Below are 26,383 nucleotides of genomic sequence, written 5' to 3' on the forward strand. Positions count from 1 at the left end.
TATTTCCCTTGAAGTTTTTGTAAGTGGAAGCATTATCAGCTTTAAATTGAATCGGGCAAGCTATTAAAAGTTCAACAATGGGAAGCAACTTAATTATTCCAGGAGCAGTCTATAAATACAGCTGGTTAATAACAGAGGAGCGCTGCATTAGAACAAACAGCAGGGTGGCAGGGCTTTTTCTCACCAACACTGCGGCAAAGTTTAATCACTTAGTGGAAGTTTCAAACAAATAACTTTGAATCTCACTCCCCCATTAGTTGGGGGTGGAAAATTGAAAATAAATGTAGTCTTTTTGTGGCACACTTTTCTAACCACAACAATAAATTACATTTGATTCAGATGTCATAATAACAGGCTGCTTATATCAAAATCTATTCCACATAATGTACATAATTGCCAGGGAAGAAAACTGTCCAATTATTTCCTATATACCACAGGGAACAGCTCCAGGTGACAATAGCTAACACCAAATAATAGGTGAGGAATGACACCTGACCCTCACCACTCACATGCCATGGAGCCTGCAGACTCCACAGAGACCTCAGTTGGCCTGCATGGGGTGACACACTTGCAAGGCTGCCAGCCATCAAACACTAATTAGTGGTGTAGTAGTGGAGAGTAAATCCAGTTCAACGCCGCATTTGAAGCTGACTTATACACTTGTGGACAAAAATCATAAAAGTGAAGTGAGTTATGAGAACAGCCAGGGTATTTCATGTTCCTGAATATACAATTGATTTTTATACATGATGATAATTGTTTGCTTTCTAATGATCCCTGACTCTGGGATATATTTTTACTCACATTTAATTTACAACTGACACAAAGGTCCCCATTACATTATTCATTTCTAGTATGTACAGGTCCAACGGCTCTGTTTGTGTGAAGCAATTTTCTGAAGAGCAAATCGTAAGCCATTATAATCTTGGCACCAATAAACCTTTAGGCAATGAGAAATTATTTCATGGTTATAGATTTGGTGGCAGGGCGGGAGCATGAGAAAAAAGCAGGCATTGTTGCACTTGAGCTGGAAGATCTATAACCTCAATTATTCAGCATGATATCAAAATGAGGATAGCAGGTGACTTGTAGGCCAGTTATTAAAGGGGCTGTGCTCGGGACCCAGAAATATATTGGATTTGGTTTCATAACAGAGCAGTGGTGAGATACAGGGTGTCTTGTTTTGAGTAGCATGATAGGGTTTCTCTCAACCTGGACGTTTGATCTCACGGCGATGCACAAACAACGTGAAAAATCGCAAGTGATCGATGAGCTGCTGTTTAGGGGTTTCTAGGTTTGGCAGTGGAGAGATAGAGGAAGTAAAGCATGACTTTTTTTCCACACGCTGTTTGCACATGCAATCCTCGGGAAAGTTAAAGGGTTTTATTGAGAAGGGTGGGTGAAGGGCGCAGAGTAGGAGGGCAGCTGGGAAGCACAGAGGAGCTGACGGTCTCTCTCTCTCGCTCTCTCTCTCTCGCCCCCCCCCCAATGTGCACGCGGCTTTTCTGCACTGAGGAGGAATTCATGTGGAGGGGGAGGCGCCCGAGCGAGGCGAGCGGCGCGACTGCTGGCCGAATTTAACAATTAACCTTGATGAACACAGATTGGTTTCACTTAACAGGCGCACAGGTGCGTGGAGACCGCGATACGGCGCAGCTGAGCGACACCACGTTTTTGACCGGACATTGACGCATTTCATGCCAAACACAGAAACTACACGGAGAGAGGATATTGCAGCTGATATTTTTTCTTTTTTCTTCACGGGACAGGAAGGATGCGCGTTGCAATGGGAGCTCATCCGATACAAGTCCTCTCACAGAATCCGAATTCAGGAGCATCGCTGAATTGATTTTTGTGCCCTATATCGGAATTTGACCGCCGTGTCATTGCCCAGTCTACCAGCCCCAGCAGCAGAGAGGCATCTTCTCAGCGGCGGAGACAAGAAAGGAGGAGGAGGGGGGACACTGTCCGCTTCACTACACTCTCCATCTGCGTCCTGGACGGCTTGAAATGAGGACCACATCCCGACTCTGTTCCGTGTGAAGAGGAAAGCGGGGCGGCAGTTTCTTCGGCTCTCAAGGACGCAAAAAAAAAAAAAGAAAAAAAAAAGGGGGAAAGTGGCCGCCGGTCGAGCAGCGAAGCATGGAGCGGGACGACACCGACACCGTGAGCGCGTCTAAAAAGACAATAATTGCGAAGATATTCAAAGTTCGCAAGAGGAGGGACATGCTTTTCGTTCAGGTGTGCTTTATCTGCAGTGTCCTCTTCGTGGCGTGGAGCATGTCGGCGCTGTTGACCAAGACAGGTGAGTGGGGAGAGACTGCTGAGATGCACCGGGGGCATAGAGAGCCGAGGACGGAGCGAAACGGCTCAGAAATCTGCAGTGTAATCACGCATCCACATGCACATCAGTTCATTGCAATCACACAGCTCGCTCCTATTGATCACAGTAACAAGCCAATAGGCTTTAATGTCAAGGGCATGCGATCAAAACATGATATTCGTTTGCGTTTTCAAACTGGAGCAGGTCCACCTTCCTGTCCAAAATGCGTATGTGATGCCCCTGATTGTGGTTTTTGTGCCCATTTGGGTGAAGTGTGTAGTTTGCATAAAATAAGCATAGAATGCGTTCAGCGTTCCTGGCCCAACGCACTCAGTAGAAAAAGTCAGCTGCACATGTTACTGTCAGGTCACAGGATTTTTTTTTTTTTATTATTATCTCAGTGTTGGTGAATTCCTGCGTCTGTTTGTTCGTATATGCCGCAGTGTGCGCGCTTGTGGCAGCGGCACGTTTTTTAATTTGAGAGGCAGGCTCATAATCACGGCACAAGCGCACCTCACGCTGCTCATGCACGCACCGATCGAGTAACCGACCCCAGAACGAACCCAATCAGGGTTCTGGTTTGTTTTCGCATTGGCCCCATTTTCTCTCCAAAATGTGGCTCTTTGTGTTGTTTTTTTTTTTCTGGCGCCAGGCGCATGTCGTCAGTCACACAACACTGGAGCTCAGGTTCGTGGTTAATGCTGGCATCATCGTGTCTGGCCCGGGGCTTCACACACACACCATTGCACACACTGGACAACCTCAATCGCACTCCAGCATCATCACGCTGCTGCCAGGTTAAGGCATGGCGATTGAGGGATGCCGATTTTTTACGCAGAGGCCACTGACGATCATTTAGGAAAGAGGGCGGATGAACAGAGATGCTGTTCGCTTTGCTCGATGTTGCAATATTCATAGCTGATGTCCGAGGTGTGCGCTGATCATGCGTGATGCGTGTGATGCGTCCCCATGCACGCCCGCACGCACGCACATACACACTCTCTTTCCAAACAACATGCCCTCCCATGCACACATGTGAAAACTCTTACCTCAGGCCCGTGCAAACACTGACACGCAGAGCATCCCACACAGCCTCACACACTGTTATGTAATCTAACGACCAACCTTGACATTTTGCTGGTGAAGAATGATAACTGACACACCACTGGGATCAGAGGTTAACTACAAACCGCCCACACCCAGGACAGAACTATAAGGCCGAGTTCAGTGCCAACATGAATTTTTGATGAACATGTTTTAGTTGAGCTGCTATGGAGGCGAGTCTTATTGCTGCATTTAAGTCAGGAATTTTTGCATGAAAGAGAGGACGGCATGGTCTTTTTTTGTTTTTTTTCCCCCCACAAAGTGCTTCTAACCCTAAGCCTCAGCCCCAGACCCTTCGGTGGGATCTGTCCATCTGCATCCACTTAGGCCTCAGGGCTGAACACGGCTGTAAATTCACCACAGCTACTGCCTGACTGTAGATCTCTAACGGATGTATCGGGAGTTTTATTAATTACATTAAAAACAACAAGAGGCTTAAAAGATTATTCTGGAATGATATCATACAGGCGAGTGCAAATCTCCTATCTCCAAAGGCAGGCTGTGGGAGCCAAAGTAAGCCCCCCTCCCTCCCCCCAACCCAGTCACTAATGGCTTGCCTTTTTTTTTTCTTTTTCATTTAATCAAGTTCGCCTGACCCAAACTGTGGTTTGTCATGTGGAGTTATTTGACAGAAAGCGCTTCTTGTGAATTTCAGGCAACTGTTTGACCAGCAGCAGCAGCGGTGGTGGTGGTGGGATTTCAAGGTGACATGCATGAGAAAGTGTTTGATGAGAGAGAAAGTGAAATACCCTCGGAACCCACGAGACCCAAAGCTCACCATAATCAGATCTGTCTAACTGAATAGCTGTGGCCTTCTCATCTTTCAGCCATAACAGAAGCAAGCATTTGTCATGTCACAGTAACAAACCTGTGCCCCGTGTTTGCCACACATTTTGATTGATAGTAGTGTGTGGGGGGGGGGTGTTGACGTGCTGAATGGTCCAGATGGATGGGATTTGATGTACTACGCCCGGGTTACATCTCCATAAAGAGGGGTGGGGCACAACATGCTGTCGTGCGTGCTGATCGGGCTGCGTGTGTGCATGTGTGAATGTGTGATGGAGCTGCGCATGGGAGACCAGAACAGGTGTTTTTGAGAAGCAGTGCAGGGCTGAGCTCTGACAGGTAGCTGCAGTAGGCTGATGGTGTTGGGGGGAGGGGAGTGTGGGGGCAGGCTGTGCTGGAGATGTTGAGCACTCATGTAAGAGTGTGTTCATAGCACAGGGAGATTGATGGATGGCTGTCCTTGGTCCATCTCCTTCCTGAGCTGATTGAAAAAATCTGGGGGATGACATTAGTACCATGGTATTCTGTCAACTTGCTACTCAGTACAGTCCTGCTGGAGGTGTAGTCATGGCATTTTTTTGAGCCCATTTTAGCTCATTTGTTTCTGCTCCAGTGTAACCATGTACATTTAGTTCCTCTTTTTAATGCCATCCTTTTTTGCATTGCAGTATTTAGGAGTTCAGGTTGGCCTCTCTCCTGTGTATGTACTAAGAAGTTGATAATGGAAGTTGCACAGAATACAAACCTCCACCAACTCTGAACAATGCTAAATCTTGCTGTGACACCCCATCAGTCACCCAAAATAAGTTGATCCGGTGCAAACATAGAAGAAATTGGAATCAAATGTCGAGCTGAAACAATTGATCAACAGAAAATTAATTGGCAACTATTTTGATAATCGATTAATCTTTTTCGGTTCTTTTTCTTCTGACGGTTGGCCAGATACAACAAGGTAGCTGAATACATCACCTTGGGCTGTTACAACCTTTCGCCATTTTCAACTATTTTCTGACCTTTTACAGACAAAACAATGAACCGAGAAAACATTAGACAGATTAGTAGATAATCAAAATGATAATTTTCTTCATATTTTGTCAGACGAAATCCGATCTTTTTCATTTAATTTGTAATGTGTTAGAGGAGTATCACGTCTAACACAAGTCCCCAGACCCCAAAACCAACTTAGCATGACCAGAAGCTGAACCGAAGCATTAAGCACGAAATCAGGGAAAGAAGTCGCATCTTTGCATTTTCTTTAAAGCAGTAACAAGCCTTTTTATGTGTTGACTGAATAAAATGATACATTTCATGCTGCACCTAGTGATTAATTTCATTATTTATTAATCTGTGATTTTGTGATTGTTTATCGCATAAAATGTCAGATATTTGTGAAAAATGTCCCAAAAGATATTCAAATACTCAAAAACTCTGTTTTGGCTCTGTAAATAAATTGCAAAATGATGAACTGTTGACAGTTGTTGATTAATTTTCTGACAATTTAACTAATTGATTAATCGTTTATTTAAGCACTAGATTAATTGATTATCTGAGATCTCAGACCCAGTTCACAAAGTCAAATTAAGTGATTCTTGGCACCAAATTCTACAAAAAATGTGACATTTTTTAGATTTCCTGCTGTCACACAATCAAGGATTAATCAGGAGTAATCAAAATTTCCTTATGAACACTGGTCACTGAACACGAGGAATAAGACGATTAATCAAAATGAGTCGGCTTGGAGAGTAAAGTGGATGTAGCATGAGCCAGCAACGCTGTGCCCACAACAGACTGCAGTCCTTATTTTACCTCCAGCCTGCCTAGAAGTACTGACAGAATCACGTCGTCTTTGTTTTCCTCTTCAGATTCTTGGCAGCGAGAGCGCAGTACATTGAACGGCCCGTTTATTCACTCACACGCAGTTGTCCTGCCTTGTTTAGTCTTCCAGAAAATGGTCAAAGATTCTGTGTTTTAAAAACTAAAGATTTCATAGTTGTGGTGAGGTGATTCCACACACAACTGCCTGAAGAAATTACATTTATGATGGACTGTCATGCACAATTAGCCAATAAATTGAAATAATCCACAATGTCCAAACCAGTTGTTGTGTAAGTGTGGAAGATCACTCCCAGTTCCATACACATAATTCTTTTATTAAGTATGACAGAAGTCTCTTGGCACAGTGGGTCCATATGTTTCCATGTCCTTCCCCTGACATCAAATTGGACAGTGTTATATTGTCAGCATGGCAGGAATAGAATGAAAAAGGAGACCAGGGGCAGCAGAGGAGTGAAACTGGGCTGGTTAGTGAGGAGGAACAGGTTGGAGCGATGACTGGAGGGTTTGGCCTTTTGGAGAACTGTGGGAAGCAGCTGCAGTGGCCTCGTGTACAATCTGCTTGTCCAGTGCCTGCTGATCTTCAGGTTGTCTAACTGTACTGGATAGACAGCCATGTAATGAAGACAGTCTTGTGTTTAAATGTTGGCAGATTAACTCTTTTGAAAAGGATCCCTTAAAGCCAACCTAACCTATATTTTTATAATAACAATGAAACAAATGACTGCATTTAATATGTTGCTCATTAATCCCGCAGTTCAAAATGCAGAATGGGGGAGCTGTTATCAGCCAGAAGCTTCAACAAACTCAGTGTACACTAACCTGCTCAGCACGAAATGGCAAATTGTCACAGTTAGCCACTAGTTGGTGGACATGGAGTATGCAGCAGCTAGAGAGCCAGATATTTCCCTGAGGAGCTGGTGGAGAGGAAAATGAGGCTAAAAGTACAGTGAGTCTTTGTTGGGTGGGCAGAGGCACAATGTTGTTCCGTGTCCGCTGGATGTGTAAATAGAGGCTTTTTGCAGAAAAGTAGGGCTGAAACAATTAGTTGAATAACTGATAAGTTGACTGACAAAAAATAATAATCAATTATTTAAATAATCTTTTAATCAAATTTTACACATTTACTCGTTTAAACTTCCCAATCATCGACGTCTTTGTCTTCTGTGATATTAAAGAGAATATCTTCTGGTGTTGGACTGTTGGTTGGACAAAACAAGTAATTTAATGTCATCATCTTTGGCCTTGTTTAACTGTCTTTGGCTTTTTAAACTATTTTATTACAGCAGTGTATTGCTGCTACTGTTACAAAAAAAATTCACTCAGTTTCTTGTCATAGCGAGGAACTTTTCTTGTTTTGACCAGATCTTTTTCATGTAATGTGATATTGTTCATGTTATGACATATTCTCTCATTATCACTAGACACTAAATTGTTCAGTTTTCACAAAAGTTTCTTGTAATTCTTGACAGCATATCACTTCATGTTACACCACAAAACTTTATATTATTGTATCAAATCAACACATCTCATTAAAAAGTTTCTCATTTTTACATAAATCGGACCAAAGGAGAAATAAACAAGAGATTGATTGATAGCGACAAATGATCTCTCAAACATCTTAATCTTTCAAGTATTTGTGCTGCATGTACTTGTTACTCTTCAGCCAGCATATTCACTGATGCTGTTACATCTGCAATAAAATGTCATTTCATTGTTTTAGCTCTACAATGCTCTATATAGTATTTGAGTGTAGTGTCTTGTGAGTGTAGCAAATTGTTCCTAGATGGTTATACGCTGAACTGAAAAACGCATTTAGACAATGCTCTTCAATTAGTTGCCCTTTTTAAAGTAGTAGTTGTCTCCTTTGTCTCGAACCATTAGTTCATCATAGACACTGCCAGAGGGGAAATTAGCCTGCTGAGACTGGCTGATCATAAGGAGACATTCACATGGTCAGGGAGACCTTTACAAACACTGAGATCATGTGAGTCTGCTGCTGCATAGAAAGTCTTTCACAGCTGTTGTATAACCTACAACTAAAAGTCAGACAGAGGTGGTCTCTTGCATGAAACACAGACCATCAGTCCTCGGGGTATTCCCCAGTGATCTGCTCATAACTGTGTCTACAACGATACTGTTTAATCATCCTGCAGTTAGTTACTGCTTTGTCAATTCAGCGTTGCATTTGTATGGCGACATTTTATGGAAATTTCAAGTTTGAAACTGCTGCTCAGCTCGTTGGCATGATTTTTACATAATAGATTTGGGACTGCTGTTTTTTTATGTCCTCATTACAGAGGCTTAAGAGCAGTTTAATGAAAAAATGAAACTTGTACGCTCCTCCTCCCACTCTGCCGTCCCAAAACATAATGGCACAGCAGCTGCATTTTGATGTGTTATTGCCGCTGCTGGATGAAAATGTCATATCTACATAAATGAAAACTTTTAAGGGATTAAAGGAAAGCACCCTTGTTTTGAGAAATGACCACATTCATGATCATGGATCTTTTGGGTCATGAACGATGCTCTGTGCAAGAGTGGCCATGTTAGGTTTTGATTGCAGTATTTCAGATATGCAAAATGGAGTCTCAAGGTTTCCCTGCAGCAAAAGAAAAAGATTTTGTTCCAGGAGCAGGAACCTCCAACATGTTGTGTGCTGTAGATTTGGCAACAAGCATAGATGCTGTATTCATGTGGATGTCTGATAATCAAAGCTGTTTGTATTCTGTTGCAGGCCATGGGATGTTAGTGGAGGGACATCCGAACCAGGAACACTGGGGAAGACGGCTAATGGCTTCAGCACCAGACAACGAAACGGAGCTGAAGAACTGTTCAGAGCCAGGTAAACTATTCTGAGATTAAAGCTGCACTAATCAACTTTTTTTCATTTTAACAATAGTATAAATGGCTGTGTGATGTGAAAGGTGTCGCCTGTAGTGACAAACCAACAGAGAATTATCACCCAATGCTGCAATTTTCCTGAGCTCTGTGTGGTGTTTTAGTGTCTTCAGCTCATTGTTTTGGTTTTCTGGCCCTCAACTTTTTAATAATGTATATGCTACCTTGCCATAATAGCATTATCTGCTGCTGCTGCCCCCATGTCGCTAAAATTCAATGAATACAGCTTTAAATTATTCGTTTTAATTTCCATTCAATGATCAAGAGTCTTCATGGTCTTGATCTTTAATGATCAGCAGCTCAGAATCCACTAATTAATACTCAGGGCATGACTAACGCAGTTTGAAGATCATTATATTCACATATCTTTTTGTTTAGCTCTGTTTAAGGGGATGTATTGTTCTAGGAGGAAAAATAAACACATAAATAAAACTATAGGGAAAACTCAAGCAACACACACTAGTTGTGGAGTTTGCTTCTTTAATTCACCTCCGTGTTGGGTCTATGTTGTTCTGACTCAGTTTAGATCACTTGTGCTGTAATAAGCTCTGGAAGGGCTATTTAAAAAGGTCAAGCATTGATTATTTCACAGCATCTTTGTTACACTTCAAGGAAGCAGCATTCTCTATAATTAGTTATACTGGATTGTATGCTGACGGCTCCACTGACACTGCTGACATCTGCATCAGGCCACGAAAAAACATTAAACCTACATTTTTCATGAACGTATTGATTGGAAGTAATGGCAGGAGACAGCAATAGTTTGTCTCGTTATTTGTTCTTTTTTATTTCTTTGTTATTTGAATTGCCTCAATGTGATTTTAGTTTTCTTTTTACAAACACTATGATTCACTTTCTGTGCTCCTGTGTGACCCAGTGGGAAAAGTCTGGCATCAAATCTCCCAGGTCAGAGATGTAGTCTGTTTGGTCATTTCATGATACATGCATGTACTTCTGATGCTGTAATCTCAATTGGTTTTACAGAATTAATGGACTTTCCATTACAGAAACCTCTAAATCTAAGGTGGGAATTTAGATGAAAGGAGACTTGTTGAAGGAGGATTTTTAAGCCCTGAGAATAATTATTTTGCTAAATGGGGTGCAACTCAGTGTTGGGATTTGTATTACTGTTTGTATTTGACTGATACACAGAAGACACCAGACCGCAGACAATTTGGAAGTAATTTGAAGTGTTAAAATTAACTTTTTTTTTTTTTTTTTTTGGCTATTATTTCATTATTGGTCACAGCAGGCAGAATCCCTCGGATTAGTGAACCTGCAGTTTTTATGTATAAACAAGCTAAACAAACACCCATTTCATTGACAATTGACAGCATTGTTACCATTTGAAATGTGAACTTTCTTTCAGAGTCACAGTTAGTTTCTATTGAAATGTGCGCCAAATGACAAGATTATGTGCTAGAAGTTTTCCTCCTAATCCTCCAGGATTACCTTTTTTTTTTTTTTTTTTTTTTTTTTTCCAATTCAGATGTCTATAGCACCGGAGGCACCACACTGTACTTCACATTCCAAACATTTCTCATCAGCTCTAGTCCTCCTTCCTCTTATCCCACCACTGCAGCTCTGCCTCATCAGTGTGGGCTGGTCATATGACTCTTTGTTCTTGTGGCTTGGTCTCGTGAATAACCCTGGCATAGTTGCAGTCTTGAGGCACCTCAGCTGACAGGTTGTCTGGTTTTGGTTAGTTTGGGCAGCATGTGTGGTTCTGATTGTCCTTGTGCAAGACTGTTATATAGATAGAATATGTTTCCAATACTTTGATATTGCCTTTACAATATATTGTGGCTATTTTTGAAGCATAAAACAATCATTTAGACTTTAAATTAGCTATTTGTAAGTTTTGCTATTGTTACATACATTAGCAGTAACAGTTGCGAGTTCAGCATCAACCTTCAGTCCTGTACTCACCAGTTGTAAAACACCACCAGTGTTAACTCTTGTCTCTATCACGTCCTTTCTTCTACTGAAGTTAGCATGCTAACCAGCTAGCACCGGCCCACCTCATCACTGTCCAATAGTGACTCACTGCAGTCTCCAATCTGCCCCGAAGACATAGCGCTGCTCACAGGGTATATTATAAAGAACAACGATGGCTGAAGCTCTTGTCAAGCAAACATCAGCTCCACCCACTCCTCCCTGCAAGAAACCATGTTCGGCGGCAGAGAAAACTTTTAGCTTTAACTTTTATCTTTAGCCCCTTTTAATGCCAAATTCTGTTGGCAGATTTTTTCCCTCATTTTAGGGCAATTGTACTTGTAGTCAGTGGAGGTGGATAGGTTTTAAGGAAATTTGAGCAGACATGATTGTCAGTATCTTGAAATGAGACAAACAAAAGTGATTTGACTGAGTATCAAGAAAATGAAAAAAATGTAATATTAGATAACGTTTCAACTTCAGATATTACAATCAACCTCACAATTTGCACCCTGGTGAAATAACAAGGTTGTGCTGTTTTCTAACAGTGGGTGAAACAGTAATGTTTGAATAAAGATGGTTGAGAACTGATGAGGTTTGAATAAGTGCAATTAACTAGTTGTTCATGTAGCACTTGTCAGGGTGGAATTATTGTTAATGAAAGAATTTCATCATGGAAAGGGACTGACTCGGACTGGCTGTTCATAGTGTTGGTGGAAAAGTAAATGATCGTTCCAGGATGACAAACTTGTTTACCATCCACACATTTCCCAAGAAGTGAATAGACTATTCTCCCAATAAGTGAGACACATGTTTGTATCACAGATGTGTGTGTGTCTTGATTCCCCATGCAGTTGTTAGTCCAGAGCCAGCAGTGGAGCAGTGATGGTGCTGGTCTGCACCTCACGGGGGGGGGGCAGTAACCATGGATGGACCCAGGTTAGACAGGATGAGAATTATTATTGGAGGCTTTTACTTTTATGCTGAGTGTGTGCAACATCTGACGCTCTGTTTAATTAGGCCCCTGTTTGTGGGCTGCATAGATTACACTCGGTCAGCTTTGGTCTCTCTACCTTCTCCTCATCATTATTTCTCTGATCAGCAAGGGAGCCCTTCTCTGGGTTCATGGGGTGCTAATGTCTTTTTTGCTTGTCCCAAGACTTGTGCTGCTAAGGCAGCCATTCATCATAAGTGCCTTTTTTATTGGCCGTTCAGTAATAACTCCACAAGGTGCTGTCCAAACAGTTTTTTGTGCTCCCGCTTGATTACAACGCATGCTTGTAATCTACAAAGGACTAAATCACACTGCAATGGGCTGATGCAACCTCTGAATAGTCTTTGTTTACCGTCACATGCAGACCTTGAGTCATACGACCCCTTGAGATTCATTTCCCTTTTAGCAATCCTATGACAAATGGAACAAATGCACTTTGACTTCTTCACCAAAATTTGACTAGTAATAATTTAATGGCTGTTTTTTATTTCAGAATTCAAACGTTTATTAAATCTCCCAGGCTGTGAGAGGAACATGATGAGTGGTGTGTGTTTGCTGAGAAAAGACTTGAGGTTTACATGGGGACTCCAGAATATTAGATTATGCTCTCTTGTATGTATCCCCCCCCATGTGGGACTGACTGATGCCAACCGTGCAGCACAGAAAATTGGCGAGGGGGCAAAACACCGTGGCTAATGTTCTGTAGGAGGAATAATTTGCCTTTAATAAAGATGCTGCTAATACCATATATTGAAAACTCCCACTTGAGTGGCATAATTGGCCTGGTAGAAGTAGATGGCAGTGCAAAAAGTACGTGAATACAACAAAGCAAAGGTTTTTGTATGGCTTGGTTTGTACTATGAATTAATCCGATGGGATTTGATTATAGTGGTTTTTAGATATGGCACTAATCTGCTCATGGGCAGGGGGATGCACATGTTGCATGTTAGGTATAAGAGGCGGTCGTGTGAGAGGAGGAAGTGTTAACTCTGGCTTGCATGTGTTGCAGTTTGATTTTTTTTTTGTTTGTTTGTTTTGTTTTTTTGAATGTACATTTTTGTGCACGAGTTCTGTTCTTGGCTCAAAGAAAAAAGGCAGGATTTGAGGCAAATGGAGTTTGGGCCGATACCGAGTTATTTTTGGGGGGCAGCAGGCAAGAAATTTGGCGGCAGCATGGGGAGTAAAGCTGCCAGCGGGTAGCGGGCTGCAGGTTTGTCAACTCCAGGGAAACACCAGAAGGAGGCTTTTTAAAAGGGAATTACACAAGCGGGGGATTATGCTGCGGTGCATAATGGAAACTGACCTCTCTTTGCTTCTTGCTTGCATGCCAACAGTCGAACAATGCAGCACAGAGAGGCGAACGCGGGCACGAGCACCTTCACAGAGCACTTTCCGCTCCGTGCAGTTCAAACATGCCTGACCTCTTTGTGTATTCATTCATTCACATTCTGCTCTGCTTGTGATTTGCTGCGTTTTTTGTTCTCATAAAGTCTCATCCCATTGAGCTTTTGGCCAGCGTGGAGTACCTTTTTTATTAAAACTGAGGCTAGAACGAACAATGGGACAGGTATTGAAAGTGTGTAGTCACAGCCGCAAGGTAGCTCTGTTCTCTTTGTTGTTGCAGATCCATACGTTCACCCCGAGGGAGTTGTTTACCTGTTTCTCTTTTTCACAGTTGAAAGCGTACGTCTCACAGCGGTGTCCCCTTTAGGTTATTGAACCTGGTCCACCAACACTGACTACTTACACACACAGTCGCATAGAGGCTGATGGGAATTTATGCTAAAAGTAGAAGTGTAGTAGGAATGTGAGTGTGTTCATGCAGGTGAAATTATGTTTAAGTGCTTACATGGCCCATGTGACAGCAGTTGTACATGTGATGTTTGAACATGTGAAAACAACAAGAGGATAATCGTGCGTTTAGAGTCGACCAAGCCCCTGCACTTTTCATAACTTATTGTCTCCGTGTGACCTAAAGATTTTCCCCCACAAGGCGACATGTGATGTCTTCGTCATGTTTACAAGAATGGCTGATGTCAGTCGCAGTCAAGTCACTAAGCCAATTATCTAATGGGCTAATAATGACCCAGAGGAAGCATTCTCCTCTGAAGAGTCTCTTGATTACTGTACTGAAGTGCCAGTTGTATTCTGTTAATGACCTGACCGGTCTGTGGGTCGGAGCGCAGGCTGTGACAGAAGGTAGCACCAGGCGCTCTGCCAAAACATGTCGTTCACATCATATTTTCATTTGGCTGTTTTTAATATATTATGTCATTCTGATTTTTTATCAGAATTATGTTTTTTGAGATTTAGTAGACCATGCGGTTTTGGAATGTGGTGTTTGCATGACTTCATCTGTCTGTGTATCTATAATTAGGTTTTTTTTTGTTGTCCAGGCCAGAACCGTGTGAGTGTTGGGTGAACACTGCCCTGTTCTGTGCACTGTCCTGCCTAGGGAAGGGTATGAGTTGTTGATGTCATTATTCTAGTAGCGTTTAACCACTCGCGCACCTGCGCACATGTTGTTTTTGGCTACAACTCAGTTGGTGTTATGTGCACCATGGCAGCCGTGACCAGGAAAAGTGATGTCTGGAAATACTTTGATTAAAAAAGACGACAATAACGTGCAGTGCAAGATATGTGGCGTTAAACTTGCATATCATGTTCTCTGACAGCCAAACAGTGGGCTTGTTTGAAAAGGTTCGTGTCCGAATATATAAATAACGTTCATAAGGTAATGAGTACTCGAATATTGAAATTACTGAAAATGCACATCCCTAGTCCTGCCAGTCCTCCTCTGGGACAACAGGCGGCACCTGATACTGAGCTCCATTATGTAACGGCACCATATTATCTGGAATATTACCAGGTTATGGAATAATAATTGCACAAATGTAAAGAATGGCCTGCAGGCTCTTTAGCATTAGCTTTAATACTTCAGTATATTAAGGTTATCTGTGGGGATTTTTGTATATTAACCAAGACTTAAAAGCGTGGAAAGTGGCCTGTGTAGAAACGAAATTGAGATTTTTGAATTTATTGTTTTATTTATTTATTTTTAAATCACTGATTTTACAGCGCTAGAGCAAGCATTGCTATAAATCCACAAAAGTACATACAGTACATGTAATAAAAGCATGAATCTTATGAAACTGGGTTTTAGGGACTGTGCTAAAATGATTGGTGCTATGGAGGGGGGCCGAACCTCAAGTTTCACTTTCTTTTTTTTAAAGAGGAAAGCACTCACCTGAGTTATTTTCTTTTAACCTTCCCCTTGACTAAGATAAAACCCTGCAATTCTCTCCCCCCAAATGTCTCCAAAATAATAGAACAGTATTAAATTAGTTCATTTTATTTGATCATTAATAACTAAAAGAGGCAAAACACAAAGAATAAACCACAATGTTTTAATGGAGCAACAGTTTTCACATAACCACTATTCATACATTAAAAAATTAAAAATAGGTGTATTTATGGCAAATATAACAAAATGGTGAATAATCCAGTGTGTTTTCTAAATAAAAAGCTGCTAAGCCAAAAATTGTGACTTTCACTATGAGTGGCCCAAGTTGAATTTTTAAATATTATGGATTAACTTCATATTACATGTTTAACTTTTTCCTTGTTGTGAATGTGGGAGTGACTGTTAAAGATAATGTTAAACCCACTCTGTTCTCACTTTCTCAAAAAGCTGACAGATTGAGGTATAGCTGAGTATGATAGGCAAGCACACAAGACTGCTGTGCTGTGCATTCCTTTATCGCCCGCTGTGCACATTAAAGTACCCCCCCACACACACCTCCCCTTCATAATAATTTCTGTACTGTCCCTGACTGATGACAATGTAGTCAGTGTTGGCCTTCAAAGTATTACAGTGGAGGGTGGCAACACTGCATTACATAAAATCCTCCCAACACTTCTTGTGAGTACTCTGTGTGGACTTGTAATTACTTCTGGGGTGTAAGATGAGGAAGAGGGTGTTGGGGAGACAGATGAACAAAAGTGTTGCCAGTAATTTCTTGCATAAGCGGCACAGTCAGGTGTCCAAACAGAGAATCCGGGGTTTATTTATAGATTTGTAGCTTAGCTTCTAAAAAGGATGCCCCGCCAGTCCAGACGTCCCTCGTTCGCACTTCCATGCTGCCTCCAACAGCAGGATAGATAAAAATTTAAAAAAAATGTTTTTTTTTTTCAGATGTGCAGAATATAATCAGCAGATTAATCGATAATGAAAATAATTGTTAGTCGTAGCACTAAACTCTCTGCTTTCAAGAAGCTGTAACCTGCACACGTTCGGTCATCATTAAAGATTCGAAAATAAACCCCGGATTTGATTTTAGCTGTCAGCTAAGGATTTCTGCAATGTATACATCCCCAAGGCATCTTGACGATACGCCTTCTCCAATTTATTTCCTCCATTTCTGTCAAAATGACATTTGATTCAACTAACCCAACTGAGCTCCATATTATTTATGATTCTATTTATGGACCTCATTTGAGATGCACCACTTAAGCAGTCTGTCCGTCGTCCCTCCGCTGTGTGTACATCCTGTCCTGTCCTTGTGTGGGGAATGGCTGTGGAAGCATGTTCATGTCCGGTTTGACCTCTACAGTGAGGAGACACAGACGAACCCTGCAGACGTTGTCTGGTTGAGTGTTTACAGGGACTGGGAGGTGACCCCAGCCTGCCTGTCATATCTCAGCTGTCCCAGTGCTGGCGCCCTTTAAACACCTTTTGTGATCACCTATTTTTAACACACTCAGCTAGAGCTGATTGTACATAGTAGCAAGGGGGCTGAACGGGTAACTGAAGAACATGGATGGCTATGGCATTTAATTATTGATTAATGGAAGACCTACAAGGCTGTTAGCTGAACATGCCAGCAGGAGGTGAAAAGACTTAGCAGGGAATTCAAACCTGATATTTTTCCTTGTTTTTCAGAAGTTTAACAGGCAACCTTGTGGAGCTAGAATAATATATGGTTGTGGGGTTGTTTGTCCATGAGGTATCAGTAGGACTTTAGCCTTCTGTATTGGCATCAGTGTGTTTTCAGTCACCTCTGAGGGCAGAGCTGACAAATCCTGTAATTGATTGCGCCTTTGCTTGAGGCCATCGGCTTTCCGACACGTTTCATTCAGCACATAAACCCGTCAGAAATGAAATGAGCTAAAGCTTCCAGCCACACTCAGTGTTTTCAGTGTCATCCAGGTGTTCTCCAGTTTCTCATTATACTGTACATTAAGATCATAATCCACATTACTCATATATTCAACTTGTTATTCTGTCCCTTAATCTAATCAGGTTCATTTACTGTGTCGTGAAGGCAGTCAGAGTGCTGCAGTGTCGCCTGCGAGATACCAAATCTCCTACAAATCAAGGTCGGATTAATTTGTGTCCCACTGCCAGAAATAGCGTTGTAGTTTCTTTGAGTTGTGCGTCTTTGTTCTGTGGCAAAGATAATGTGTTGGATGACATGGAGATGCAAAGTGTACCACATTTCCATATACGTGATGTAATTGAATGAAATCCAGGAGGCATGCAGTTGATTAATTGGGCTTGGACTACATCCTGCGGAGTATTTGATTTGCCTGTGCAGTGTTCCAAATGCTGCACTGATGCAGTCATGTGTACACACAACGTCGACAATCATAAAAACAGACATCGGTGAGGTGGGGACAGATGCAGTGAGAAGTCTCAGGTGAGCACTGTTCTGCTTCATGAGTCCATATGTGACAAGGGCCTAAATCTTGCCTTTATGTTCTGTTGTAAACAGCATTGTTCTGCTGTTTCTTACATCATCTGCGTATTTGAGTTTTTCAAAGTCCTATGTATAAATAGGACAACAGCAAAGCAGTTGTAGTGATGGCCAGGGTCGGTCAGACTGTCGATCAACCACTTTCATCCATTTTGGTTCCATTACATTTTGGTCCAAATATGTTAACAACAATTGGCTGGACTGCCATGAAATTTTGTAGAGATTCATGGTTCCTAAAGCAGTGGTTCTTTTTAACTTGTTAACATCAAGGACCCCCTAAACCGACACAAATAAGACAATGGACCCTTATTTGATAACATCTTGTCCCATATCCCCCATCTGATAAAATGTTTGTTTTTAGATGTTTTATTGCTGAAAGTGTTTGAGACCAATGACCAAAATAGTCATAGTATAATAGTCTATCAGTGTGTTACTTGGATGGATGGAAATACATAAATAATAAAATAAATCATTTCCCATTTTGCTGGGAACGCCCTCAAGGACCCCTGGGGTTCCCTGGACCCCACTTTGAGAACCACTGCCCAAAAGAACAAATCCCACTGACCTTTATGATCCTATGACTTTTCATCTAGCGTTGCTAGCAACTGAAGTTTTCACTTATCCACTTCATCATCTACAGAAGGGACTGGCACAAAACTTTGTCCAGACATTCATGTTTGTGGTTTTCAGTGAAATGTCTTGACAGCTATTGCCCGGATTGCCATGACATTTGGCAAAGACATTCATTTTGCCCTCGGGATGATTTGTAATTAGCTTTACTTTGTGTTTAATTCTAATTAAAAAATGTTAGCATGCTAATATGCTTCACTTTGATTGGGAACATGGTAAACTTTTTAGCCCCTAAACATTAACGTGTTTCTCATTATCATTGTAAGCATGTTAGCATGCTGACGTTGGCATTCAGCTGAAAGCACTAAGTACACCCTCAAACAGCCATGGCTCGAGACTCCTAGTCTTGTTTATCCTGGCTGCAGTATAAGGCTAACTGTGGCTCAGAGATAGCTGTAGCTTATGTAAGCAATATGCTGGTAATGTTGCAGGCTTGTTACAAGGCAAGACGAGATGTGGGCCTGCAGCTCGGGCCCAGCGGGGACAGGTCGGACAGAGGCCGCTCCCCACAGATGCCGGATCCCGTCAGGGAAACAACCAGCTTCTGTCTCCAGCCAGGTGCACTGTGGAGTGGCTGTGCTCCCAGAGATCTGAGCCGTATGGTGGTACCATGATCACACAGTGTTCCAGCTGGAGCTCTGGCTGATGGATGATGAGTCCTCAGCATGGGAGGTTTTTCTTCCTGCTCGCTTTAATTCTGTATGACTTCAAGCTCTTAATATAGCCCAAGCCCTTTTTACAACAGTTCAGAGATGTGATGATTGATTCTTGTTCTCTTTATTATTATTTTTTTCCTTGAATAGGTAAGAAGTCACTGGTTGTGAGGCTGAAGATGATTTTCAGAAAATGTTTTGAACCATTTCAGTCCTTTGAAAAATTTGAAGCCCTTGATGATGTCTTGAATTTTCTGTTTGTTTTTTTTTGGATGATGATCGCAGGCTGCTATTTAATTTGCATCTGACCCTTTCTGGCTGTGGTGCCCTGTTTTAAGGTATACGAGAGGTTTTTGCTGTATGAAATAATCTACCGGAAAGAGATAGAAGAGAAGGAATATCACTCCCGTAGGTGCCGCAACCAAATGAGTTGCGTGTAACCCTGCTGAACCACCATGGCATCCCAGGCCATACTGACATCCATCATGAAGTCATATGGTCCTCTCAGGGTGGGGCGGGGACATGTACCTCACTGTCATGCTGCTGATGTGTGGTGACCGTGACATTTCCTCTCTCCTCAGCAATACACGAGTTCCCCAATGACCTTTTCACCAACAAGGAACGAAAAAGTGGGGCCATTCTGCTGCACATTGTGGCGGTAAGATGGCTTTTTGAAAAAATTATTTTTAAGAAACCGCACCTGCAACACCCTTCTCTTCAGTCCCTGGTCAACACTCTCAGTGGAGCTCAGCTCTTTGCAGTTGGATTTAGAAGCTGTTCACATACCCAATAACTGCTTTTCCAGTTTTTAAAGCCTGAAGGTAAGGTGGGGGCATTGTAGTAGTTTTTTGCCTAGCCAGATTTTAAAAATCCCTCAGAGGAAACCTGTGATCTTGTTAAAACCAGCTTGCACCCATTTTTGTCCTCACAGTATCTTATATAAATGTAAACTCAGACCCAGCTCAACATATTTAATCAGAAAGGTATATGGGAAAGAAAGACAAATTAATCAAGCGTTGATTGAGCTTTTATCTTTAGATGGAACAAGGCAACAAGATGGAACATGGGTCAATGGCATATGAAACAAATGATGCATCCTCACCAATACTTGGTGTACACTCCCAATGGAAGCAATCATAACTAGGGAATTGTAAAAACACAAATGAACACATCCAGGCTCATAATACACATACAGGATAAAGCAGCCAATCTTTTTTTCAGGGCACATTCACATTTAAGGGCTGCTACTGTCCTAAGATAAAGGGCTCACTAGCTAAACATCACAGCTGATGCAGGCCAAGAGGAATTGTCATTTGAATGCACATTGCATCAACTAGGGAACTACAAAAAGTCATTACTTTAATTTAATGGCTCTGAGTGTCATAAAATGATGATACCTCTCTAAGGAGAGCTTCAGCTCTTTGAGTGAATGCAGAAAGCTTCATAAATATGGCGGTGGAGGTATTTTCAGTCTCATTTGAAATGTTGCACATGATTCATAAGAATGGTGCTGAGGTAAATCCAGGCCCAGATCAGGAATAAGGACCTGCACATGTCTCTTCTTATGGGTTAGAGGTGTTTCTCCACATTTAAAAACCATTATTGTCTACATTCAGTCATGTTAAGCTCCACTGACATATACACACAGGCCACCTGCAGATTCCAGTGGAGCTACTGAGCATTGTTCATTTTAAAGCAGCTGTGAATAAACTCTTAATGCTGGATTTAACTGGCTACAAAATTTTTTTTTTTTTTTTTTTTTTTAGTTTAACCCATCCAGGGCTGTATCCTGAAATACTGTTTCAAAGCTTGGATTCTGGGAGCAAAATGCTGAAGCTTTTTCATAATGTATTATTGATAGTCTGTCTTAAAGTTACGTTCTGTGGGTAAAAAATTCTTTCAATCAGTTTTTTGTTACCATCCCACCCCTGGTGCTAGGAAAGGTAAAGAGGCAATTTCATACTAAAACAAGATATTGGCTATAATTTTGAATATTGTTTCATAGGAAAAAGACTGGAGTTTGTCCGTTAAATTGGAAGTGCATTAGGAATGGGTCTTTAAATCGCCAGTATGAACAGAAAGAGTGATTATAGCAAATTGCTTATTTTAGCACTCGACTATTGCTTTTAAGACAAATCTGAAAATTTATGAATCTTTCCTTTTTAAATGTAGCCTAATCTAAATCTGCTGATCACTATTTTTCCCATGTAAGGTTAAAAAAAAATCTCCTTAGTGACATAGAAATTTTTAGGACCAGGATATGAAGGGTCTTATTACAGATATGACCAAAACTGAAGGGGGAGATCTGATCATACTGCAGTCCTGCACTGCCCCCTGTGGATAGCATAGAGCAGAGCACACCTGCCAGAGCTGCCGGGCCATGATGATGTCACAGCTGATCTATAATTAATAGAGCTCTCCACAGCTACTAAAATAGGCCCCGCCCCTCCTACGCCCCATGGTATTATGCAGGTCCAGTAGATTTTTCACATAGTAAGGGAAAACAACTCATCACTGAACTGACATTTCGAATTTAATGCAGGTTCAATTTTAACTGGGTGCTGTGCTTTGGGATTCCCCTTCACCCATCCTTTAGCAGGAGAATATCTTTGCTCTGCCAAGGCTCTTAACTCAGCTGTGTATCCACACACACACACACACACACACACACTTCCTCCTCTCACTTCTGTTTTGCTCGTGTCACACACACACTGTCACACACTTAACTCTGCTGATTTTGTCTGCAGACGCTCTACATGTTTCTGGCCCTCGCTATAACCTGCGACGAGTACTTTGTGACATCGCTGGAGAAACTCTGTGAGGTATTTGGACCTTGTAGTTTTTCATCTTTCAGTGTTGGAGTAACACAACACTGGTGGTGTGTCTGTGTGTGTGTGTGTATGTATATATATGTATGTATATATATGTATATATATGTATATATATATATATATATATATGTATATATATATATATATGTATATGTATATATATATATATATATATATATATATATATATGTAAACCACCTCTTTTTGTTGTATTTCTGCAGAAACTAGATCTGAGCGAAGATGTTGCCGGGGCCACCTTCATGGCAGCTGGCAGTTCTGCCCCAGAGCTTTTTGCATCTGTCATTGGTAAACAAACACACACACAGAGCGTGCATACATACACTTAGACATTCCCAGATGGTTGGTGTCACCGCTGATTCTGATTGGCCTCTCTGTGTGCAGGTGTTTTCATCACCCACGGTGATGTGGGGGTGGGGACCATCGTTGGCTCAGCAGTCTTCAACATCCTTTGCATCATTGGTGTCTGCGGGATCTTCGCTGGACAGGTGTGTGTGTGTGTGGGAGAAGGAGTGACTTACTGCTGCAGCTGCATCATTCTGTTTATTTATAGACTGCAGAGTAGCACATGTGTGGCAGAAGTTTTTTTGCTGAGGGGAAACAAAGCCATCTGCTTCCGTTAGCTTTCTCAGAACTGGTTTTAGTAGAATTGGAAACCTAAACTCTGGAGGCATAAACAGATTATAAAGCTGTGATTCTTCTCAACTCTTTCACTGTTCACTAATACACATAGATCTCAAATATGACTGCACTTTTCCGCTGTGAAATCTTAGGTGGTGATACTGACCTGGTGGGCTGTTTTCAGGGATTCCTTCTACTACATCCTGTCTGTTTTGGCTTTGATTGCAGTAAGTCGATGAAGTTCACTGATAACTAACCCTAACCCCATTTATTAATGGACATCAGCTGAGACTTTCTAATCTAAGAGGAATGATTTCCTTCATTTTTCAGTTCATCTACGATGGGAAAATAGTTTGGTAAGTTTTTTTTTTTATTTTTTTTTTTATAATCCACTTTAGCTATAACGCACTGTTGCTCAATTCTATGCACTCAAGGATTTTGCTGCTACAGCCTTACAGCCCTAACTATTGATTTTCTCATAAGTCATGTTCTCATGGTAATACTACCAATGGTAATGGTTGTAGCAGGCGACTAGAAGACTTGGAAATACTCCTATAAGCTGAAAGATCTTGGATATTCTATTTATTTTTATAAGTGTGCGGGAAACCTGAATTTGTTGTTGTTTTTTATCAGGTGGGAGAGTTTGGTGCTGGTGCTCATGTACGCAGGATACATCCTCGTCATGAAGTGAGTTCTGCATATTCATGTTGCGAGTTGAATACCACATCACCATAAAAAGATGAGTGTGTGCATAGGGGGTGGGGGGATGCTTGCACACTAACACCTGTGAGCTGCTGAGTATGCCCAACTGCGCACTCAGTAGTTTCACAAGAGAGGAGTGAGTTTCCAGCTGGAGGGGAGTGTCTCATTCATATCGCCTGCACAGACGTTAGCTGCAGACTCAACTGTGGAGCACTTGTGTTGAAAAATGTTGCTCCTCTTCAGAAGTAAGATGCTGCAAAATACAATTTTTATGATGCATTTTGTTCAGCTAGGTTTATCATAACAGCATGTTACCTTGTCTTTTGACAATTATTCTAGATGTTAAAATTAGATAATGTGTATATATATATATTTTAAAAAATGCTCCACATAGTATCTACCTGTCGACAATATTCCGTTTTGAATAGTTTCACTTCAACTGATGATTAACTTTAAATAGTAATTTCATATGTAAAAAATCTGTAATCCCATGAAACATAAATGAATTTATCATATTTACATATTGTAGTTTTCTTTTAAACTTGTGATAATTATTAAAGGATTAGAAGTGTTACTTAATGTTAAACTGGATAATCACAATCTTACAATCTGCTCTGAGAACTCCTTGTCCCCTGTCTCCTTAACTGTCAAAATTCAGCAAATAACAGACTCCTCTATTACACTCTATTTGTGTCTTTACAGTCCAAACTGCCTAATGCCAACCACATCGTTCTGTGCTGCTGTGTCTGTCCAGCTGGTAATCTGTGTTACACTCAGCAGCAGTCTGCTCTCTCCCTGCCATAAGAGTTTAATCTTTCTCCCTCTGCACTGGCTAAGAGCACAGGCTTAACTGGATCACTCCTCTCCTTTCTCATTTGGAGGAAAGAAGTGCTTACTGTAGGATACACTGTCATATGTCTCCCCTCTCCCAAAATATCTGCTAACCATTTTGGGCTGTTCCAGTCAAAATGGAGCAGAGTGGGTTTTATATAGCCAGCTCTGAGGTGACCTTCCAGGGCTCTGCTGTGATTTATTTATTTTTTATTTTTCTCCAAGCAAATGGCACACTTCCTGCCAAATGTGAAACAAATGACATAAGGAAAAAAGTGACGGTAAAAGATTCATTTAAACACAAAAACCTCTCTACTTTTGAATTTTAGTTGAGTTTGAGATTGGTCAATTATACTTGGCCCAAAACTGACAAAATATACCGTCTTAAACTGAACATGTGTCTGTCTTTACAACATCATCTTCATCTTCAAGCCTCTTCTTCATGGAGGACTTGACTTGGACTTTTTTTCCATCATCCTTGACATTTTGTGGATGTATTTGATTTAATGTCTCCTTTTCCCCCAAGGTTAACTAACTTCACAGTGGCACCTAGCTAACGAAAGGCTTTAGGTACTGCTACAAAAGTTTACAGTGATGCTGCACCACATGAGCACACAGTATGGACAATTAACATTACATGCACTGGCTGGTGTAGTTTTATGATATAAAAGTTAGCTTTAGCTAGGTAGCTAACTGAAAAAGCTGGTTGTGAATTAAGTTAGATAGCTTTTTTATCGCCTGATCTGAGTTTGAAGGAAAAGTATACATGTTATATTCGATTTTATATTTGTTTAGCAACAGTATTATTTATTGTCATCTGTTATATTATTGACTCTTCTGATAATCTTTTACTGTCTTTTACTTGCCTCCACACTTCACAATCTGTACAAAATATAACAACCTCTATCCTTAAACTTTAAATTCACACAAGGGAAAAACTGAAAGTAACATTAAATGTGGAATTAAGATGATACCATTGAATAATTTCTTCCAAATTGTACACTGAAACTGTAACACATTTTTAGTGCTAATGTCGGCTTCTGATGCTGGACCTCTGAGCACAGCTCTTCTGGTGTTGCCTCTGCGCATATTATGTTCAAAGGCAGCAGCAGCACTCAGTTCAGTATTTTTGATCCATTTTTATGTAACGCACTCAAATGGTCTTACTGAAGGCCCGTGTGGCTGATGAAAGCCTTGTGATTGGCTTCTGTGAACATTTCTGGCTTTCTCTTCCTTTTCTGTGCCAGTGCAGAAACAGCATATTTCAGCCATTTTTTTAGTTAGTGTAATGCTGATGCTCTTTTTTTTTTTTTTTTTTTTTTTTTTTTTTTTTTTTTTTTTTTTTTTTTTTTTTTTAGAAAGTAGGCCACCTTAACTGTAAATTCGTTCTATAGATGTATGGAGTGTAAAGACTTTATTTTGGCTAATTTATACAACATTACAAACGAGTGGGAGCCTTTCATCTGAAGCTCATACTGTAAACCCTATTTGCAAATGTGAATCCTGACACTGGATGTCCTATCTTGTTTATTTTTCTTCCCTTTTTGGACTCTCAGCTGAACTAGTTCAGCATCTCTAATTTAGGGATTATGTTCCATCTGTTTACTAGATTCAACTCCAGCATGCAGAATTTTTTCATGGGGAAGTCGAAGAAGAACGTGGCCAATGGTAACGCTGCGGCAAGCAGTGAGATGGAGGACGGTAATACTAGTTATGACTATGTTTGGGATGACGACCCGTCATCGCCTTTACTCTCAGCAGGTAAGGTTAATCAGACAGGCTGGGTACTAGACTATTCTCTGCCAGGAAATTAATCAGATCTATGTTGAAATAAGATTGAGATAACTCGGCCATGAAATGAGATGATTTGACTTTCTCTGGAAGACTGTGGGTGTTTCTTTCTACTAAAACGTCTGTGGCTTTAAACTTTCCCCCCTTCAGCTGAACTAACTTAACTTGCTTCAGCTTATACTATATTCTGCTGAGATGTACTCAAAACAATAGTTCCTCATCTTTGGGGAAATATAACAATCTGCTTCCTTGCTGACAGTTAAATGAGTAGATGATGCCACTCTAATATCTTCTTGCTAAAAATGAAACTATAGCCAGCAGCCGGTTAGCTTAGTTTAGCATTACAGACTGGAAACATGGGAAACCACTAGCCTGGCTTTGTCCAAAGGTAACACTTTTAGTCAATTTCTTCTTATGGTACAGTATGCTCAGCTAACAGGCTGCTTGCTGTAGCTTTATGTTTAGTGTACAGACATGAGAGTGGTGGTGATCTTGTTAACTCTGTGAGAAAGCATATAAACATATTTCTCAAAAATGGACATTCAAACTATTCCTTTTTGAATGAGAAGCAAACTGCTAAATTTTCCAAAGTAAGTTTCAGTCCTCCAGCATCTGTGAACTGCACTACCTGAAGACCCAGTTTATTAAATTTCTCTTTTTCCCCTTTAAAAGTT

General features: G+C 41.1%; 1 protein-coding gene across 3 annotated transcripts in view; it reads left to right on the forward strand.

Moving 5' to 3' along the window:
- The first annotated feature begins 1,538 nt into the window (after positions 1 to 1,538).
- Positions 1,539 to 26,383, forward strand: part of slc24a4b (solute carrier family 24 member 4b) — a 35,023-nt gene continuing 10,178 nt past the window's right edge. Inside the window, exons 1-10 of one of the 3 annotated variants that reach the window (XM_023415083.2) lie at positions 1,539 to 2,305; positions 8,784 to 8,891; positions 19,497 to 19,573; positions 21,663 to 21,737; positions 21,968 to 22,052; positions 22,149 to 22,252; positions 22,538 to 22,612; positions 22,716 to 22,741; positions 23,019 to 23,072; positions 25,528 to 25,679. In XM_023415083.2, coding sequence (XP_023270851.1) covers positions 2,143 to 2,305; positions 8,784 to 8,891; positions 19,497 to 19,573; positions 21,663 to 21,737; positions 21,968 to 22,052; positions 22,149 to 22,252; positions 22,538 to 22,612; positions 22,716 to 22,741; positions 23,019 to 23,072; positions 25,528 to 25,679 — 919 coding nt within the window. In that variant the 5' untranslated portion in view covers positions 1,539 to 2,142. The remainder of the gene's footprint in view (positions 2,306 to 8,783; positions 8,892 to 19,496; positions 19,574 to 21,662; positions 21,738 to 21,967; positions 22,053 to 22,148; positions 22,253 to 22,537; positions 22,613 to 22,715; positions 22,742 to 23,018; positions 23,073 to 25,527; positions 25,680 to 26,383) is intronic. The other 2 variants (XM_023415082.2, XM_023415084.2) reach the window with 2 other exon arrangements.

Source organism: Seriola lalandi, unplaced genomic scaffold (assembly GCF_002814215.2).
Source record: "Seriola lalandi dorsalis isolate HSWRI2012SDOR001 ecotype SW California unplaced genomic scaffold, Sedor1 jcf7180002054544, whole genome shotgun sequence".
Lineage (NCBI taxonomy): Eukaryota > Metazoa > Chordata > Actinopteri > Carangiformes > Carangidae > Seriola > Seriola lalandi.